This window comes from Mobula hypostoma, chromosome 9 (assembly GCF_963921235.1).
Source record: "Mobula hypostoma chromosome 9, sMobHyp1.1, whole genome shotgun sequence".
Lineage (NCBI taxonomy): Eukaryota > Metazoa > Chordata > Chondrichthyes > Myliobatiformes > Myliobatidae > Mobula > Mobula hypostoma.
Window position 1 is genome coordinate 65,609,766 of NC_086105.1, and position 19,441 is coordinate 65,629,206.

General features: G+C 41.4%; 1 protein-coding gene across 7 annotated transcripts in view; it reads right to left on the minus strand.

Annotated features, from left to right (window-relative positions):
• ppp1r12a (protein phosphatase 1, regulatory subunit 12A) overlaps positions 1-19,441 on the minus strand; it is a 250,859-nt gene that overhangs the window by 23,761 nt on the left and 207,657 nt on the right. For all 7 annotated transcript variants that reach the window (XM_063058433.1, XM_063058430.1, XM_063058427.1 and 4 more), the window contains 3 exons: positions 19,016-19,032; positions 17,383-17,518; positions 15,305-15,409 (listed from right to left, as the gene is read on the minus strand). In XM_063058433.1, coding sequence (XP_062914503.1) covers positions 15,305-15,409; positions 17,383-17,518; positions 19,016-19,032 — 258 coding nt within the window. The remainder of the gene's footprint in view (positions 1-15,304; positions 15,410-17,382; positions 17,519-19,015; positions 19,033-19,441) is intronic.

Consider the following 19,441-nt stretch of genomic DNA (forward strand, 5'->3'; position numbering starts at 1 on the left):
CAAAGAAACATGAAAATCTTAGCAATTGTGAACTGCAAGTCAGAGCTTTAAAATTAAAAGATTAACACAATCACAAGATCGGATACAGAAATAACCAGTATATTCAGCAAAACAGAAATATCAATCCAATGTCAGCAATCAAGTTTTTAAAGGTTACGTCAGAGTTGTGAAGAAATAATGCTGCAGTTAAATCTAAAGGCCCATATTTTGATCATTATACCCATTTTGATAATTAAAATCACACAGCTTTAAACTGGAAAATGTGAACAATAATGTGAGGTTATTATAAACACGCAATTCTGCAGATGCAGGAAATCCAAAGTTACACACACAAAATGTTGGTTAGTGTTGCTTAACTCAGCAGGTCAGGCAGCTTCCATGGAGAAGAATAAAAGAGACGGTATTTTAGGTTGAGACCTTGTATATATATTCAATTTAACAGTCACTTTCTTGAACTGAGCAAATATGTGATAATCTGATTTGGACTGAACTCCTTTCAGTTAACTTCCTTTTAGAATCACAGCAGAATATAAATTCTCCTGATAACTTCATGCTGGCTGGCTGACTGACTGAAAGGATAACATGAGTTGATTCTGTTAAGAGAAGCAAATTCTCACAACACAAGAAGCTTTACTGTAGAAAGGGATGCTTTCTAACCATTTTGGCAATTGCTGTGGATTTGATTCATCAACCAGTGTCTGCAGGTTATCAATGTTAATATCAACAGGATCTGTGTGTCTGTATTCCAGGCTCCCACTTCAACACTGGGAACATAAATTTCTAAGTGGTCTTTTAAGTTATTAAAGAGTTCCATAAAGAGAGAGATATTTCCATTTACAGACAAAATCAGAACTGCATTGTCACTAATGATACTGGTGATTGTCACAAATGATTTCAGAAGAGAAACAATCCAGGAGAAACTTCTTTACTCCAAGAAAATGTGGCACTCCGGGCCACATAAACCAGACCAAGAAAATATAACTTTCAGAATAAGAGAGATTAGCTTTATTTGTCACACATACATCAAAACATACAGAGAAATGTACAGTTTGCATCAATGACCAACAGTCCGAGGATGGACTGCGATATTGATAGACAGACAGATGTGTTATGTCATGCACATGATTGATGGTACTGTGTTTTGCACCTTGGCCATGGAGGAACTGTTTCATTTGGCTGTATTCAAAGGTAATCAAACCTTTGTAAGGCCAGTGATGTTGTGGGTCATTCGTAAGGCCAGTGATGTTGTGGGGATGGAACTGGACTCTTTCACGGTGGTGGCTAAGTTGCATGCCATCTTGGTCAATGTCTCCCATCCACTACATAATGTACTGGGTGGGCACAGGAGTACATTCAGCCAGAGACTCATTCCACCAAGATGCAACACAGAGCGTCATAGGAAGTCATTCCTGCCTGTGGCCATCAAACTTTACAACTCCTCCCTTGGAAGGTCAGACACCCTGAGCCAATAGGCTGGTCCTGGACTTACTTCATAATTTACCGGCATAATTTACATATTACTATTTAACTATTTATGGTTCTATTACTATTTATTAGTTAATGGTGCAACTGTAATGAAAACCAATTTCCCCCGGGATCAATAAAGTATGACTATGACTAAGCCTGAACTTGATGTGATGGGAGCAGCCCTCAAGTGTCACTATGCTTTCCAGTGCCAACAGAGAATATCCACAACTCAATAATCCTAAAAGTATATCTTAGCAATGTGGGAGGAAACCACCATAGTTTCAGGGACAACGTACAAACTCGTTAAGAAAAAGGCTGGAGGTAGATGAAAGATGATCTAACTGCCAAATGGTTTGTGTCCAGGTTCCACTTTCCATAGCCTGAGTTCAAAGGATAATTAAGTGTTAACCACAAAAAAAAATCTGACCCACTGGGTCTTAAATGCTGAGGTAAATCACAAAGGGGTTGGAGAACAAAGTTAAGGTAGCCCTGAGATGGCAAAAGATTTGAAGAGATCACATATAAAAACACCGTGCACAATTTTGGTCTCTAAACAAGAAGACACGTTAGTCTTGGAATCTCGGTAACAGAATGATTCTGCCAACACAAGACACTACAGATATGGGAATAAATCCTGATGCAGGGTTTTGATCTGAAATATCAACAGTTTATTTCCCCCCACTAAGTTCCTGAGGAGGACAGTTGATCACAGCGAAACACAGAAGACAGAGATTGAAAGAACAAAAGCCAAAAGGTTACAGAACTACAATGGAGAGATCTTTATGGGAAATAAATTCAGCTAAAAGGTTGGTTCTTTACAACTCAAGACAAGGAGAAATTTTACAGAAATGTAACTTCCATTCCTTTAGAACAGAAATGAGGAGGATTTTCTTTATCCAGAGTGTGGTGAGTCAATAGAATTCATTGCCACAAATGGCTGTGGGTCAATTCATTAGGTGGAGTTTGATAGGTTTTTGATTAGTAATGTCATCAAAGGTTAGAGGGAGAAGACAGGAAAATGGGGTTGAAGGGGATAATAAATCAGCCATAATGAAATGGTGGAGCAGACTATGGTCTGACTCTGCTTCCATGTCTTGTGGCCTAATGAAATTCTCAATGTAAAACTGAGTATATTAGAGGGCTAGAACCATGGATTTAAGGACACTCAAGAGAAATGGTGTTTTGACTAATAAAATGGATGAGATCTTGGCTTAGTGAAGATGTTATTAAATTGCAGAGCTCACTTGAATGACTGTATAGAGTACTGTGCAAAAGTCAAAAAAAAATTCTAGGAAATTTTCAAAAATAATGGAAGTTTCTGAACATCAAAAAATTTACTATAAAGAGCAGTAAATAGTAAAAAAATAAATATCAATATTTGTTGTGACCATCCTTTGTCTCTAAAATTCTCTCAGCTACACTGTTATGCAGTTTTATGAGAAAATCAGCTGGTAGTTTATTCCAAGCATTTTGAAGAACTTGCCACAGTTCTTTGGCAGATTCTGGCTGTCTCGTTTTCTTGTCTCTCCAGCTAATCTCATACAACCTTGATGATGTTGAGATCAGGGCTCTGTGGAGGACATGCCATCTGTTGCAGACATCCTCTCCCCGCCTGCTCCTTGCTTTGGTCTTCTTACTGAAGATAGATCATGACCGTGGTCATGTGTTTAGGGTCATTGTTCTGCTGTAAAATGAAGCTGGGACTGATCAGGCACCTCCCTGATGCTATTACACAACGGATGAGAATCTGCTTTTACTTATCAACATTGAGGATTTCATTAATTCTAACCAGATTATTAACTCCATTTGCAGAACTGCAGCCCCAAACTCGCAGGGAACCTCCACCATCCTTCACTATTGGCTGCAGACACTCATCCATGTAGCACTCTCCAGATCTTCTATGGTTAAATTTTTGGCCCCCTGTTTGAGCCAATAATTTCAAAGTTTGACAATTCAGTCCAGAGTATTTGCTGCCATTGTTCAGCACCCCGGTAGGTGAGTCTCTTGACTTTGTTTCCACTTCGGAGGAATGGCTTTTCAGCAGCAACTTTTCCATGAAGATGACTTTTGACAAGAGTTCCCTGGACTGTAGAGGGGTGTACTTGGGTTCTAGTGGTTTCTGTGAGTTCAGAGTTGATAGCAGTGATAGACATCTTCTGATTTAGAAGGGAAATCAATTTGATGTATCTCTCATCTGCTGCACTCAGTTTTCATGGCTGGCCACTGTGCTTCTGGTCCTCATCAATTGCCTGTTTCTTTGTGCTTCTTCAGAAGAGCTTGGATAGCTCATCTTGAAACTCCTGTCTGCCGCAAAATTTCTGCTTGGGAAGAGACCTTGCTGATACTGGATGACAACTTTTGTTGCTATGCTCACTCTTCCATGGTATAAGTATTGATGATTTGAAGGTTAAACTGTCACATGGGCCACATGCTCACCTTTTAGCTGTCCTTCACCCAGTTTGATTCCTCCAACACCTGTTTCAGTTAACCAGTTTAGTTCATTCAACTCATAATTGATCATTAGAACCTGTCATCTTTATTTAATTATGCACTGAGTTACATACCAACAAAGTAATCATATTTTTATTTGATAAGTGATCTACTAAATATGACTTTCTTGAACAAAATACAAAAATTTCACTGTAACATTAAAATTTTGGAAAAAAAGAATGGGTATCTAAAACTTGCTCTTGTCTCTACTATCATACTAATGGAGAAGACAAAATATAAACATCTAAAACAGAATTTATCTAAAAAATCCAGGGTGCCCAAGACTTTTGCACAGGACTGCATAGCCTACTTTTATTTATGATAAGAAAGCCAAAATCTGCAGATACTGGAAATATGAAAGATAATGGGAAACAATGGGAATATTCTTGCAAGTGAAGTAGCATCTGTGGTGAAGGAGATTAATATTAGCAGTTGACGATCTTTCATTAGATGTTATCTCACATACTGAGAATACATGTTTTCTCCTTCTTTATATTTGCTTTGAACAGTGGAGATATCAGACAGGATAGCTGACCGCTCCTCTTGCGGGACGTGGGAAGGCAAGGAGACCTCCAGTGTCCCTGACGACTAAAACTGCAAGAAGTACATCCAGCTGAAGCTTCTAACAATCTGCATTAAGGAGCTGGAGCTGGACAGGATGAACTCCGTATCATTCGGAAGGCTGAGGGAGTGATAGGGCATACAGAGAGGTAGTTACACCCAAGGTGCAGGACACAGGAAATTAGTGACAGTCAGGAAGGAGAAAGGGGTTAAACAGCCAGTGCAGAGTACCCCTCAACAACATTTTGGATACTGTTTGGTGGGGGGGGAGAGAGAGAGATGACTGAGCAGAGGAAGGTCACACCTGTCAAGTCTCTGGCATTGAGTTTGACTCTGTGACTCAGAAGGTAAGGTAGGAGAAAAGACAAGCTGTGGTGATAGGGTATGGGTATTTGTTAGTTTGGGGGAACAGAAAGGAGGTTCTGTGGACGAGAATGAGAACTCAGCATTCATAAGTGGGAGAGTAAGTAGCCAGAGGTCGTGGTTCATGTAGATTCCAATGACATTGGTAGGAAGAAAGACAAGGTTATACAAAGGGAGTTCAGGGAGTTAGGTGCTGAATTAAAGGGCAGGACCTTCTGGGCTGTGATTTCAGGATTGCTACCCAATGCCACGTGCTAGCGAGGCCAGAAATAGGAAGATTATACAGTTTAACACATGGCTAAGGAGTTACTATAGGAGGGAGGGCAAAGATTTTTGGATCATTGGACTCTCTTCCCAGGAAGGTGGGATCTGTACAGAAGAGCTGGTTTGCATCTGAACTGGAGGGGACTAATATCCTAGAAGGAAAGTTTGTTAGTATTACACGGTGGGGTTTAAACTAGAGTTGCAGGGGGATGGAAACCAGACTGTCAGAACAGTCAGTGGAGAGGTTGGGGAGACATGTTGTGAAGAACTCTGACAAAGTCAGGAACCAAAAGGTTGAGCATGGTGCAACTAATATCCCGGGCTGCATATACTTCAATGTAATAAGTATTGTAAGAAAGGCAGATGAGCTCAAGGTACGGATCAACACTTGATATGATATTGTAGCCATTAATAAGATTAGGTTGCAGAAGGGGCAGGACCGGCAGCTCAATACTCTGGGGCTCAGTTGCTTTAGATGCGACTGAGTGGGAAGGATGATGTTTCTGTTCAGGGAAAATGTCTGGATAGACTGGAGAACTTAGTCTTAGTGAGGTGTTATGGGTGGAACTGAGTAATAAGGAAGGCATGACCATGTTAATATGGCTATATTACAGACCACTCAACAGTCCTAGGAATTTGGAGGAACAAATTTGTAAAAGGATCGCACACAGTTGCAAGAAGCATAAGCTTGTTACAGGAGGTGACTTTAACTTTCCATGTACTGACTGGGACACACATACTATAAAAGGATTAGACGGGATAGAGTTTGTCAAATGTGTTCAGGAAGGTTTTCATAGAAGTCCCAATGAGAGTGTGGGATACTGAATCTACTATTAGGGAATAAGACAGGGCAGGTTAAATAAGTTTGTCTAAGGGGAAAAACAGATTTTGCACCTAGTGATCACAATGCCATTAGTTTCAAAGTAAGTATGCAAAAAAAAGTCTGGTCTGCAGGTTGAGATTCTAAATGGGAGAGAGGCTGCTTTCTAGCAAAAGTGTACTTGCTAAGTGGGAGGCCTTCAAAAGGGAAATTTTGAGAGCTCAAAGCGTGTATGTCTTTCAGAATAAAAGGTAAAGATAACAGATTAAAGGAATCTTAATTTTGAAAAGATTTTGAGGGCTTGGTTAAGAAAAAAAAGAGGTGCATGGCAAATATAGGCAGGTTGGAACAAACTGGGTGCTTGAGGAGGATAAGAAATGCAAGAAAACACTTAAAAAATCAAGATATCTAAAGGAAGGCATGAGGTTCCCCTAGAAGACAAGGTGAAGGAAAATCCGAGGGATTCTACAGATACGCTGAAAGCAAAAGGATTGCAAGGGACAAAATTTGTCTTTTGGAAGTTCAGAATAGTAATCCATGTGTGGAGTCGTAAGAGGTGGAGGAGACCTTAAATACAATTTGCATCTGTTTTTACTCAGGAGACAGACAGAGTCTATAGAAGCGAGGGTAAGCAGCAACAACTTCATGGATCCTATACAGATTACAGAAGGTTGTTTGCTGTCTCGAGGCAAATTTGGGCAAAAAAATCCCCAGGGCCAAATAATGTGTTCCTGTGGGAGGCAAGTGCAGAAATTGCAGGGGCACGAGCAGAGATAATTAAAATATCCTTAGCCATGAGCAAGATACTAGAGGATTGGAGGATAGCTGATGTTGCTCCATTGTTTCAGACAGACTAAAAATAAGCCAGGAAATTATTAATTGGCGAGCCTGACATCAGTAGTGAGAAAGTTTTTGGATGGTATTCAGAGACCAGATATACAAGTACTTGGATGGACAGGGACTGATTAGGGATAGTCAACATAGTTTTGTGCGTGATAAGTCATGTTTAACCAACCTTAAGAGTTTTTCAAGGAAGTTACCAGGAAAGTTGTTGAAGGAAAGGCAGTGGATGTTGCCTACATAGACATTAATAAGTGATATGAGAAGGTCAAATGGGAGTTTGGTCAAAAAGGTTCAGTCGTTCAGATTTCAAGATGAGATTGCAAATTGGATTTGACATTGGCTTTGCAGGAGAAATCAGAGAGTGGTAGTAGATGGTTGCCTCTCTGACTGGAGGCCTATGACTAGTGGAGTGTCACAGAAATCTGTGCTGGGTCCATTGCTGTTTGTCATCTATATCAATGATCCGGATGATAATGTGGTTAACTGGATCAGCAAATTTGTGGATGACACCAAGATTGGGGGTGCAGTGGACAGCGAGGAAGGCTGTCATGACTTGCAGGGGGATCAAGACCAACTGGAAAATGGACAAAAAATGGCAGATGAAATTTAATGCAGACAAATGAGGGGTATTGCACTTCGGTTGGAACAACCAGGGTAGGTCTTACACAGTGAACGGTAGAACACTGAGGAGTGTGCTGGAACAAAGGGATCTGGGAATACAGGTCCATAATACATTGAAAGTGGCATCACAGTTAGGTAGGGTCATAAAGTTTAGGCACATTGGCTTTCATAAATCAAAGTATTGAGTACAAGAGATGGGATGTTATGTTGAAGTTTACAATACATTGGTGAAGTCCAATTTGGAGTATTGTGTGCAGTTTTGGTCACCTACCTACAAGAAAGATGTAAATAAGGTTGAAAGAGTACAGAGAAAATTTACAAGGATGTTGCCGGGTCTGGAGGATCTGAGTTATATGGAAAGATTGGGTTTTTCCATTGAGGTTGGGTGCAACTGCAACCACAGGTTATGGGTTAAAGATGAAAGGTGAAAAGTGAAAAGTTTAAGCGGAACATGAAGGGAAACTTCTTCACTCAGGGGGCTGTGAGAATGTGGAACGAAATGCCAGCACAAGTGGTGCATGCAAGCTTGGTTTCAATGTTTAAGAGAAGTTTAGATAGGTACATGGATGATAAGGGTTTGGAGGGCTATGGCCCCCAGTACAGTTCGAAGGGAATTTAAATAGTTGAGCACGGAATGAATGGGCCAAAGGGCCTGATTCTGTGCTGTACTTTTCTATGACTCTATTATTGAAAACAACTTATTTACTGATTTTGTGAAAGGAATTGCTATTGTTGCTGAGTCTGTCCTATACCTGATCAATTCTAACTGCCACTCATTTTAAGAACCATTTGGGACGGAAGGTAAATGAAATCAACTTCCCCATGTCCAAGAAGAAATGAAAATTAAATATGTATGGATGGTACAAGGAAGACTGCATAACACCTTTCTAATATCATCTTTGTAACTAATTGGCATTGTACAAAATGACTGGGATGCTGCCTGAACGAGCGAATGTCTTGAGGATAGACTGAGCGAAGGAGGGCTTTTTTCTTAGGAGTGAAGAAGGATGAGAGGAAACTTGATAGAGGTGTATAAGATAAGAGGCATTGATAGAGAAGAAAGCCAGACATTTTTTCTTAGGGGAGAAATGTTTATTACAAGGGAGCATAATTTTAAACTGATTTAAGTATAGGGGATTATCAGAGCTAGGTTCTTTTTTGAAACACAGAATGATGGGTGCATAGAACATGCTGCCAGGAGTGGTGATAGTGACAGAAACATTAAGAACACTTAAAAGACTTTTAGACAGACACATGGATGGAAAAAAAAATGAAGAGCAATGTGGGAGGGAAGGTTTCCATTGATCTGAGAGTAGGTTAAAAGGTCAGCACAGTACCATGGGCCGAAAGACCTGTACTGTGCTGTAATGTTCTACGACCTATGACACTTGGAGAATTAATAGAAGATGTTGCATTCACTCGCCTATAGTTATTGGCGAGCCACAAAGCCAGGAGATGGAACAAAGTTAGAATAAAAAATACACCTTTATTCAGCAAAACCACAACACTACAAATCTCAAAACTCAAAAGCACATCCCAGAGCATGACTATTTAAATCCTTCATCAAGAACATTTGAGACACTGATAGGAACAATAACCAGTGAAAGTAAGCCAGGGATTGGTTATTTTGGATCGCCATAACACCTCCCTCTTGAAGATTACCTGTGGATCTGGATTGGAACAACCGGCTGATGCTAGCAATCAGCCCTTCTTCGTGGTTGCAGGCAGTCACTTTCTTGTCTCGATGTTGCTTGCGGCTTTGCTGGCACAGGTGGTTTGTTTGGTCAAGGTAAAACAAACTCCTCAACCAAGATCTGTGTGGCTGCCCTTGTGTATTTGACCATGGATGTTGGATGCTGTGGCAGCACTGCCTTCAACAACATGTGCAGTTACCTTCCCAAAAATGCTTCAGCAGGAGACTTTACCTTTGAAGCTTGGATGGTGTGTAATTCAATATATCAGCAGAAATGAGAGACTCAGCTAACGCTCCTTCCCCTCTTAATTTCAGAAGCAATCGTTTGAGGGTATCCACAAGCCTCTCTGCTTGGCCGTTGGACTGTGGATGATATGGGGGTGAATGGATGTAGATAATTCCACTATTCTGGCAAAATGCAGCACACTGCTGTGAACTGAATTAGGTGCTGTAGTCAGAAACAAGTGTTTCTAGCATCCAAGAGGTTGAAGATCTGCAGCCACTATTGAATGGTTGTCTCTGTTATCGTTGACTTCAGAAATAACAGGGAGATCAATGGAGGGCGGAGCTTAGGATAACAGTGCCTAATGGCAACTCCTCTGCATGCATCTTCGGAAACAGCTCTATTTCTATCTTTAATATCTCTTTTACTTTCTTTTCAGAGTTCTTTTGAAGACCCTGACCTTGAGTTACATGCTGACTTCGGTTCTTTATGGGAATGGGACCCACTCTCAGGGCCTCATGACCAGCCGTTTTTTGATATGCCAAGGACGCAGCCTGGAAGACTGGCATGACTTCGGAGTGCCGAACTTTTGTGGCTCTGAAGGCAGGCGGATTTGAGGTTGGTGCCGCCGCAGAAAACTGGTGTGTTGTGGGAGTACATAGAAGATCGAAAGCAGTGAGCTGGCTGCTGGCTATATGCCCAGAGACCCGAGTTCTTTGGGCACAGAGCTCAGAAAAAGTGATGCAACAGACTTTTAACACCATAAATCAGCGAGTTGTTTTGTTATGTCTCCCCTCTTGCTGTGAAATGGGGTCACCCCTTTTTCCCTTATTAAGGAGAGAGAGAGTCTGTGGTATGTCGAATTACCAGGTAAACAAGTAGTCTTTCGGGTACTGCAAGTCCGTGTCTTTATTGATGCTTTGCTGCACGCTTGAGTGCTCGGTGGGGGATGCCGATGCTTTTTTGCAGGTGGGGGAGGAGGGGTTCATTGCTTTGCTGCTGCTTATGCGTGGGAGGGGGGAGTTGGGGGGCACTGGGGTTCTAACATTTAACTGTCATTTATTCTTTGGGGCACTCCTCTGTTTTTGGGGATGTTTGCGAAGAAAAAGAATTTCAGGATGTATATTGTATACATTTCTCTGACATTAACTTGAACCTATTGAATACTTCCGGCCATTTGGAATAAGCACAAGACAAGATAGGAACACCCACAGATTGGGGCAGCAAAATTAATATGTACTCGATTCCCAGGTCTGGTTGCCTGAGGCCATGGTTGTGGATCAGCTCTTCTTGGATTCTTTGCTGCCATAGAGCACTTTATGGATGAGACATCATCATCTATGTCTGGCCACAAAGCCTCTTCCCAGGGCTTTCATTCGATTGATGCCTGGATGACCCCAGTGGAATTGTTTCAGTACTTTTGATCAAAGTGTTTGTGCAATCACCATTTTGTCTCAAACATTACATAGGAGTTCACAGTTGAGAGTGATGCATGATGTTGGTAGCAGGGTACAACATCTTCCTCAACCTTCACTGGGCAACTATCAATGAGGTACCTGGGGATGCACTGAAGAGGAGGATTTGCAGCCATTCCTGCTCTAATCTTGGTGATCATGACCAGAAGACCTTTAGGAGCAAATTATACAACCCAATGGACTTTGCAAGCAACTGAAACCACAGCCAAACTAAGCTTTCATTTTCAGTAACCTGCTGATTCAGAAGTCTGCCAAGGGCATCTGCTTGACCAAGTCCTGGGTTGATGTGTACTTGCTTTCAAAATCATAGGTGAACAACTTCGTTGCTTGCCTTTGTAGATGGTTAACTACCTTTCTTAAACCCAAAGGTGGACAATAGTGGCTTGTGATCAGTAAGGAAAGTGATCTGCCATAAAGCATCTTCACAGCAAAGATGATTCGTAATGCTTCTTTCTTGATTTGTCCACAGTTCCTTTCTGTTGTAGTCAGTGAACTGACTGCATGCACGACAGCTTTTTCAGAGCCATCAGGAAAAATTTGGGATATGACAGCCCCACCCCATTGTTGGGCACATCCATCGCATGATAATTGGCAACTCTGGGCTGAATTGCATCACGAGAAGGTGGGATGACAGCATATTCTTCACCTGATCAAAAGCCTCTTAGCATTGTTTGAACCATTTCCACATGGCTCCCTTATTGATCAGAGCATTAAGCAGCTTCCTCAGCTGTTGCATTGTTGTGACAAATGCTAAACTATGACTGATCATGCCCAGAAATGATCATAAAGTGTTGACGTCTGATGGTGGAAGTTGGTATCTAAGATAGCAGTGATGGTTTTGGGTTCTGAGTAACAACCGTGCTCACCCATGATGAATCCCAGATATTTGATTGAAGACATCACAAGGCTGTGTTTTTCTGCCTGAGATCACAATCCAAAGTCTTGTGGTTTGTTCACAACTTGGTCCAGATGCTGGCAGGAGTTCTGTCTGATCTGTGCCCATCACAGTGATGTCATCGAGATAAGCATCAACACTATCAATACCACTCAGCACAGTGACTATAAGCTGTTGGAGAACTGAAGGAACCACCTTTATTCTGAAAGGCAGATGGAGGAAGGAAAACAACCCCTTATGTGATGTAATGGTGAGAAGCTCTTGTGATTTTTCCACTTCTACCTGGAGTTAGGCCAACTTTGCAAAGTGGCGACCATCGTTCAACTTTGCAAAGAGATCTGCCGGTACTGGTGTGTCTCCAGAGCCACATTCAGACCAGTTGAGAAGTCTGCACACAACCTCACTTTACTGTTGGCTTTCTTGATTTTGACTACTGGAGCTACCCAATGAGTTGTTGCCAGCTTTGATCACACCAGTTTGTTGCAGGCGACCTTGCTCTTGCTCCATAATTGGTAAGGAAACATATGGGACAAAAGTCTGGCACGGTGCCTGGACGGAGATGGAGTTCTGCTTGCAGCTTGATGCAGCAACCTAAACCTTACTGAAGCACTGCTGCATAGTGCTGCTGCAGATGTTGTTGTATGGTCTCCCATACTGATGGTGGTTTGGTGGCGAATGTTATAATTTGCACAGCCAAAATTTTCATACAGACCTCATCCAGAGGGATGTTCCAAAGATTAAGCTTGTCCATTCAGTCAAAGCCAAGGACATGCTGATCTGGCTGGTCTGTTTGGCAAACTGCCAGTGGGGTGTGTTATCCATCAGCTAAAGGGTTCCACTGATGCACTGCAGGTGGACTGATGAGTTGATTTGACTAGTGGAGATCTAAGTGCTCAACACATGCATTTGAAGATAATGGTGATGTCTGACACTGTATTCAGTTGCAGCTCTTGACCAACTGATTGTTGATTAATACATTGACATATTTTCTCTTGGGGTCAAAGTGAACTTTGAACGTGACCATTAAATTCTTTGTACATTTTGATGGCTTTTGAAACTTCTTGTCCTTGTGTTTCACTGGCCAAGAAGATAGTGAAAGTCAGCAAAAGCCTTGTTTGTGACCACAGCATGGGCATTTGCTGCAAATACGTTTCTTGTATAATGCCATGCTCCACAATTCCAACAAGCTGTGTTGGGCCACTTGGAGACCTGCTCAGTGTTGATGCATGGGCCACTGGAAACTGCATTGACAGGGCTTTGTTTGACCAGGTTAGAATTGTGTTTCAGGGACAGCAAATACTGACATTCTGGAATGATAGCTTGTAAAGTCATATCAGGGTCTTGCTCCAGTCCCGCCAGGAACCATTTGAAAAAATATGCATCGCCAGGTGCCTGAAGTCTGCAAATCTAAATCAGACATTCGATCTGTGATTTATTCATGTTACTCATCTTGAAAAGTTCACATTCATGATTGACATATGCATTGCACATGCGATGAAGTAATTGGTGTCATCTTTGATGAGTTTTAGGCAATGGTAGCAAACACAGGAGAGATGACTGCCTTCCAAAAAATGCTCGTCAGCTGTTGGGTAGCTTCGTCAAACGATAGGTTATGCGAAGTTCTTAGGAAAATGAAGTTGAAATAACATTCATGCTCAGCAGTACCCAATTTTCAGAGCAAAGTGAGTGTCTTCCATGAGTTATTACTGGCAATCTCTTCGTAATGCTTAAACAATGATTCAACCCTAATGCCCAGAGTGACATCAAATGGGAAGCCATTTATGGACGTAACAGTTGAATCACATGAGTTCAACGACAGCGTTGGACTCACTGCTGTCAATGTTTCGATTAACTTGGGCTGGGCCACCTCAAATTGATCTAGCCGCTGTTGTAGAATTTCACGCAAGTCTTCTGTGAAATTGTTGTTTCAATAGAATACAGCATCTCATCATCAATTTGTTGTTTCCTCACCTATAACTACAGTATAAATAGATAAAAATGACATTGATTATAATTAAAATGTTTGGATTTTGGTAATTTTGGTAATGGGTAATGGTGAATAATGTCATCAGAGGTTATGAACTTGGATGCTTTAATGTCATCATTATCACCATGAGGAAATGGCCAGTCTTTCAAACAAGATGGTGTCTGTTGGAATGGCAGCCTGTAAATGCAAAGTTGGTCTTCACAGAATAAGCACTGTCGTCAAGAAAAGGCCAGCTGGCAACTCAACTATTCCTCATTTAGAATTAGTTAGCCAATTCTAACATGGAACTAACACATCGCAGTCACCAGTACATTCCCCAATCCTGGAAACATTGAATGAAGCCCAGCATACTGCAAACTTAAAAATCCTTCTTCATATCCCAAATGGAAACACACTTATCTTTCTGGAATGCTCTGTCCCAGTAACACCATCTTTTGTGTTAATCCTACCTCGCCCTCAATTCTCTGCTTCTTCAAGAATTTATCTACACAAAACATATTTCTTCATAATCCTGCAAATACTCTTTTAAATTATTTATTCCAAAAATAACAATTGCTTTTGTTATTGATACTGCTTTTGAAGATTATAGTCATAGATAATAGACCACAACAGCACAGAAGCAGGCCCTTCAGCCCATCCAGTAGATGCTGAACTATTCATCTGTCTAGTCCCATCAACCCTCACCCAGGATCCTTCCAATCCATGCACTTATCCAAACGTTTTAATATTGAAACCGAACCTGCATCCACTTTTACTGACAGCTCATTCCACATTCACCACCATCTGAGTGAAGAAATTTTCCCTTATGCTCCCCTTTCACCCTTAACGCATGACCTCTATTTCTAGTATCTACCAAACTCAGTGGAAAAAGCCTGATTGCGTTTACCCTATCTATAGCCCTCATAATTTTGCATACTTCTACCAAGTCAGAATACAAAATACTCCTTTATTCAGTAAAACAACAAGCACAAACCTCAAAACTCAACTGTACATCCCAAAGTCCTCAACTATTTAAGTGGTTTATCCAAGAACATTTGAGACATTGATTGGAACAACTACCAGTGAAAGTCAACCTGGAACTGGTTGTCAGCTGACCAACAGGTATTGGCTGTTTGGCTCGCCATAACAGACATGTGGAGCAACAGAAGGCCTGGAATGGGCTGCCAGGAGTGGTGAGGGAAGGAGATACAATAGTGAAATTTAGACATGAATATGTCAGGAATGGAGAGACATGGATTATGCGCAGGGAGAAGGGAATTATTAATTTGGCATCGTGCTTGCAACAATGTGGGCTGAAGGGCCTGTCCCTGTGCTGTGCTGTACTGTATTGTTCTATGCTCTGTAAAAGTTGAACACTGATAAATTTGTGGAGCATCACTTGTATCTATGGTTACAAAGAAACTGAAAGCTTTGCAGCTTCGACACAGAAATATTCAATTTCAGCAATGGAAACTTCAAATGCACTGCAAAAATTAAATCTGAACACACAAGGATACAATTTTTTTTGGTATATATTAGGGGTCAATATTTTAGTAAGATCACAAAATATTTTCGAAGACCAGCTTAGATTTTCTACTTTCAAAGTAACTTAATTGAACAGACCTGCGTTGTTTTTTCTAACTGCACTTTCAACTCTGCCAGTTCAAGGTTTGTGTCATGTAGAGTTGCCTTAAGCTTCTCATTTTCTGCTAGGAATTGTTCATAAAGCTGTAAAAAAAAAACAGAAGATTTAGCCACAGCAGCAGCAAAATCTTATATCCAGGTATCACAAGTTAAATTGCTCACTCCAACAAATTGCACTTCTTTTGCAGAAAATACTGACTTCTATCAGAATCCAACATGTATTAACCTTGCACTTTCATAACAAAACAGCATTCCAAACACCATCACCTGTGGACCCACTCCATCAATGTGCACTCAAACAAATCCAACTAATGGCAGAGTAACACATACAAAATGCTGGAGGAACTCAGCAGGTCAGGCAGCATATATGAAACTGAATAAACAGTCAACATTTCAGTCCAAGACCGTTCATCAGGATTAACTGATGGAAATTGGGTATCTGAATCAGAATCAGGTTTAATATTACTAGCAAAAGTTGTGAAATTTCTCATTTTGTGGCAGAAGCATAATTGTGCAATACACAATTTTAAAAACTATAAATTAAAATTACATTTATATGTATTAATATAAAATATAACAGAGCAAATAAAGAAAACAAAGTGAGTTAGTATACATGGGTTTATGGTCCATTCAGAAATCTATTGTTAAAGGGATAAAAGCTGTTCCAAAAACATAGCTGAGATACTGTTACCCCAGGATACCAGAAAAACCTCATAAGTTGGCACCTTCAACATCAACAGCAATAGCCAGATAGAACACTTTGTTGAATATCTCAACTGAAAGAAAGCATCATTAATAACGTAACATTCTCAGACTGACCAAAATATCAGTGTTTTTATTCATTTTTCCTTGACTATCATTGGACAAAAGTTACAGGAGCCTTAGGTCCCACACCACCAAGTTCAGGAACAGTTTCAACCATCAGCTATCTGAATCAAATGGATAACCTGGGCATCAATGGCAAGGCCAGCATTTATTCAACATTCCCTGGTGACTCTGAGGCAGTAGAGAGTACACTTCTTGACCTACTGCAGCCCTCTCATTGGGCAGAAGCATTATAAAAGCACTGATACACTTAAAACTTAGGATATATTTAAAACAAGTATAGAAGGATATCCCTTAGCTGGGGGGTATCCTTGAATCTGTGAAGTTCATTGCCAAAGATGGCTATGGAGGCCAAGTCATTGTGTATATCTGGAGCAGATGTTGATAGGTTTTTTATTAGTGAGGTGTCAAAGGTTACAGGAAAAAGGCAAAAGAATGGGGTTAAGAGATAACAAATCATGATGGCATGACACAGCAGACTCAAATGGCCAAATGGCCTGGTTCTGCTCCAAAGTTTTCTAGCCTGACAGAGAGACCTGCAGGTGATAGTGTTCCCATGCATCTCCAGCTCTTACCTTTCTTCCTGCTAGATATGGAAGGTTGGCGAGAAGCTGTCAAAGCAAGACCAGTGCGTTTTGCAATGGATGCACTAAGGACCAATGATGGTGCAAGTGAATGTTTAAACCATTAATTATTCTACAGGGGGCAGGTTCCAAGTAGTCTTGGAACTACATTCACCCAAGCAAGTGGAGAGAACTTCATTACACTCTGAAGCTTGTACCTCGGACTTGGGGGAAAGGCTCCGGAGTGTCAGGAATTGGTCCATGGCCACAAGATACACAGTCTCTGACCTGCTCTACCAGATAGAGTGCACATCTGATTCAGTAAAATTTCTTGTCAGTGGCAACATCCAGGGCATTCAAGATGGAGAACTCAATGATGGTAACGTCATGGAATATCAAGGGCACATGGATAGACTCTCTTGATGGAGTTGGTCACTGCCTTGAATTTGTGCAGTATGGGTGTTACATGCCACCACTAAACTTGTGCCTTTGTCTTGCTGCACAGGCTTGGAATGTGTTATTTTCTGTGGAGTTGGCATCTGGATTACATCCTGCAGAGAACCTATTAACCCATAGCCCCCTAACTCAGAAACTGCATTGCCACAGGCACATTTGTTATGAGTTAAACCCTTTTACAAAGCACAAATCTAACATCAGTTCAGCAGTCACCTTCTTATAATCCAATGCATCTTCCTTTTCAACTCGGCTGTGAGGTGCAAGTTTACTTTCTTTATACGAACCAGTTCGACTAAACGATAGGTCAGAGCCCTCGTTCTGTGCAGTACTAGAAACTCCAGTGTCAAACCTGCAAGACGAATTTAACCAATATTGTAATTATAGTATCACAATCAGATAATACGGAGAACAATCTGATGGCACACACACAAATCCTAATGAAAAGAAACTTGCTGTTCCAATAAACTTCAATTATCTTCTCTCCAGTGCATTTGAAAACAAATATTACAAGCTCACTCCTCAATTACATTTAAAGACTGAATTACTTATGCTTCCCCTCCAACGTACACCACAGGCATGTACCCAGCACAACCCTAATCACTAACTCAGTACAGGAACACTTTGCAACTACAGTGGACTTAGTTTATTCTTAAACAACAGGAATTCTGCAGATGCTGGAAATTCAAGCAACATACATCAAAGTTGCTGGTGAACGCAGCAGGCCAAGCAGCATCTGTAGGAAGAGGTGCAGTCGACGTTTCAGGCTGAGACCCTTCGTCAGGACTAACTGAAGGAAGAGTGAGTAAGGGATTTGAAAGTTGGAGGGGGAGGGGGAGATCCAAAATGATAGGAGAAGACAGGAGGGGGAGGGATAGAGCCAAGAGCTGGACAGGTGATAGGCAAAAGGGGATACGAGAGGATCATGGGACAGGAGGTCCGGGAAGAAAGACAAGGGGGGGGGTGACCCAGAGGATGGGCAAGAGGTATATTCAGAGGGACAGAGGGAGAAAAAGGAGAGCGAGAGAAAGAATGTGTGCATAAAAATGAGTAACAGATGGGGTACGAGGGGGAGATGGGGCCTTAGCGGAAGTCAGAGAAGTCGATGTTCATGCCATCAGGTTGGAGGCTACCCAGACGGAATATAAGGTGTTGTTCCTCCAACCTGAGTGTGGCTTCATCTTTACAGTAGAGGAGGCCGTGGATAGACATATCAGAATGGGAATGGGATGTGGAATTAAAATGTGTGGCCACTGGGAGATCCTGCTTTCTCTGGCGGACAGAGCGTAGATGTTCAGCAAAGCGGTCTCCCAGTCTGCGTCGGGTCTCGCCAATATATAAAAGGCCACATCGGGAGCATCGGGAGCACCGGACGCAGTATATCACCCCAGTCGACTCACAGGTGAAGTGATGCCTCACCTGGAAGGACTTTTTGGGGCCCTGAATGGTGGTAAGGGAGGAAGTGTAAGGGCATGTGTAGCACTTGTTCCGCTTACACGGATAAGTGCTAGGAGGGAGATCAGTGGGGAGGGATGGGGGGGACGAATGGACAAGGGAGTCCGTAGGGAGCGATCCCTGCGGAATGCAGAGAGAGGGGGGGAGGGAAAGATGTGCTTAGTGGTGGGATCCTGTTGGAGGTGGCGGAAGTTACGGAGAATAATATGACTTAGTTTATTCTTAGTGTTTCTTGTGAAAATAGTGTATTATTTGTCTAATTTACTTTTTTCTTGTGAACGCTACTGATCTGATGTAAGGTGCCTGTGATGCTACTGCAATAAGCTTTTCATTGCACCTGTGCAAATGACATTAAACACAAATTGGACGAAAGGTTATAAAATAAAAACCTTACCTTGAAAGCCTGTCATTCTGGAAGGGAAAAAAAAACAGAAGTTAAACTTCAGGTTTTAAAGCTTTTTAATCTTCCTTTATAAAACTCCAATTATATACAGAACCATCAAATTAGCTATTTGTCCTGGAAATTAAGTTAATTATTTGTTCATCTGATTCATTGTGATATCCAAATTGACAGAACATTTCAGTAAACAAAAATCTGACCAAGAAGATTATTAGTTGACAAATTATAAAGTGCGAGATAGCCTCATTGTAACACCTTTAAAACAGGATTGGCAGTGTTTTATCTTTATTGCCGAAAGTTTTCACTTCACTTTCAGGTTGGAAAAAAGCGAATGTACTTTGTTAATCACCAGAATTCATCAACATGTGTGCAAATGACATACAAATGTGTTTGGGGGGGATTGCTGAAATGGCAGAGAGT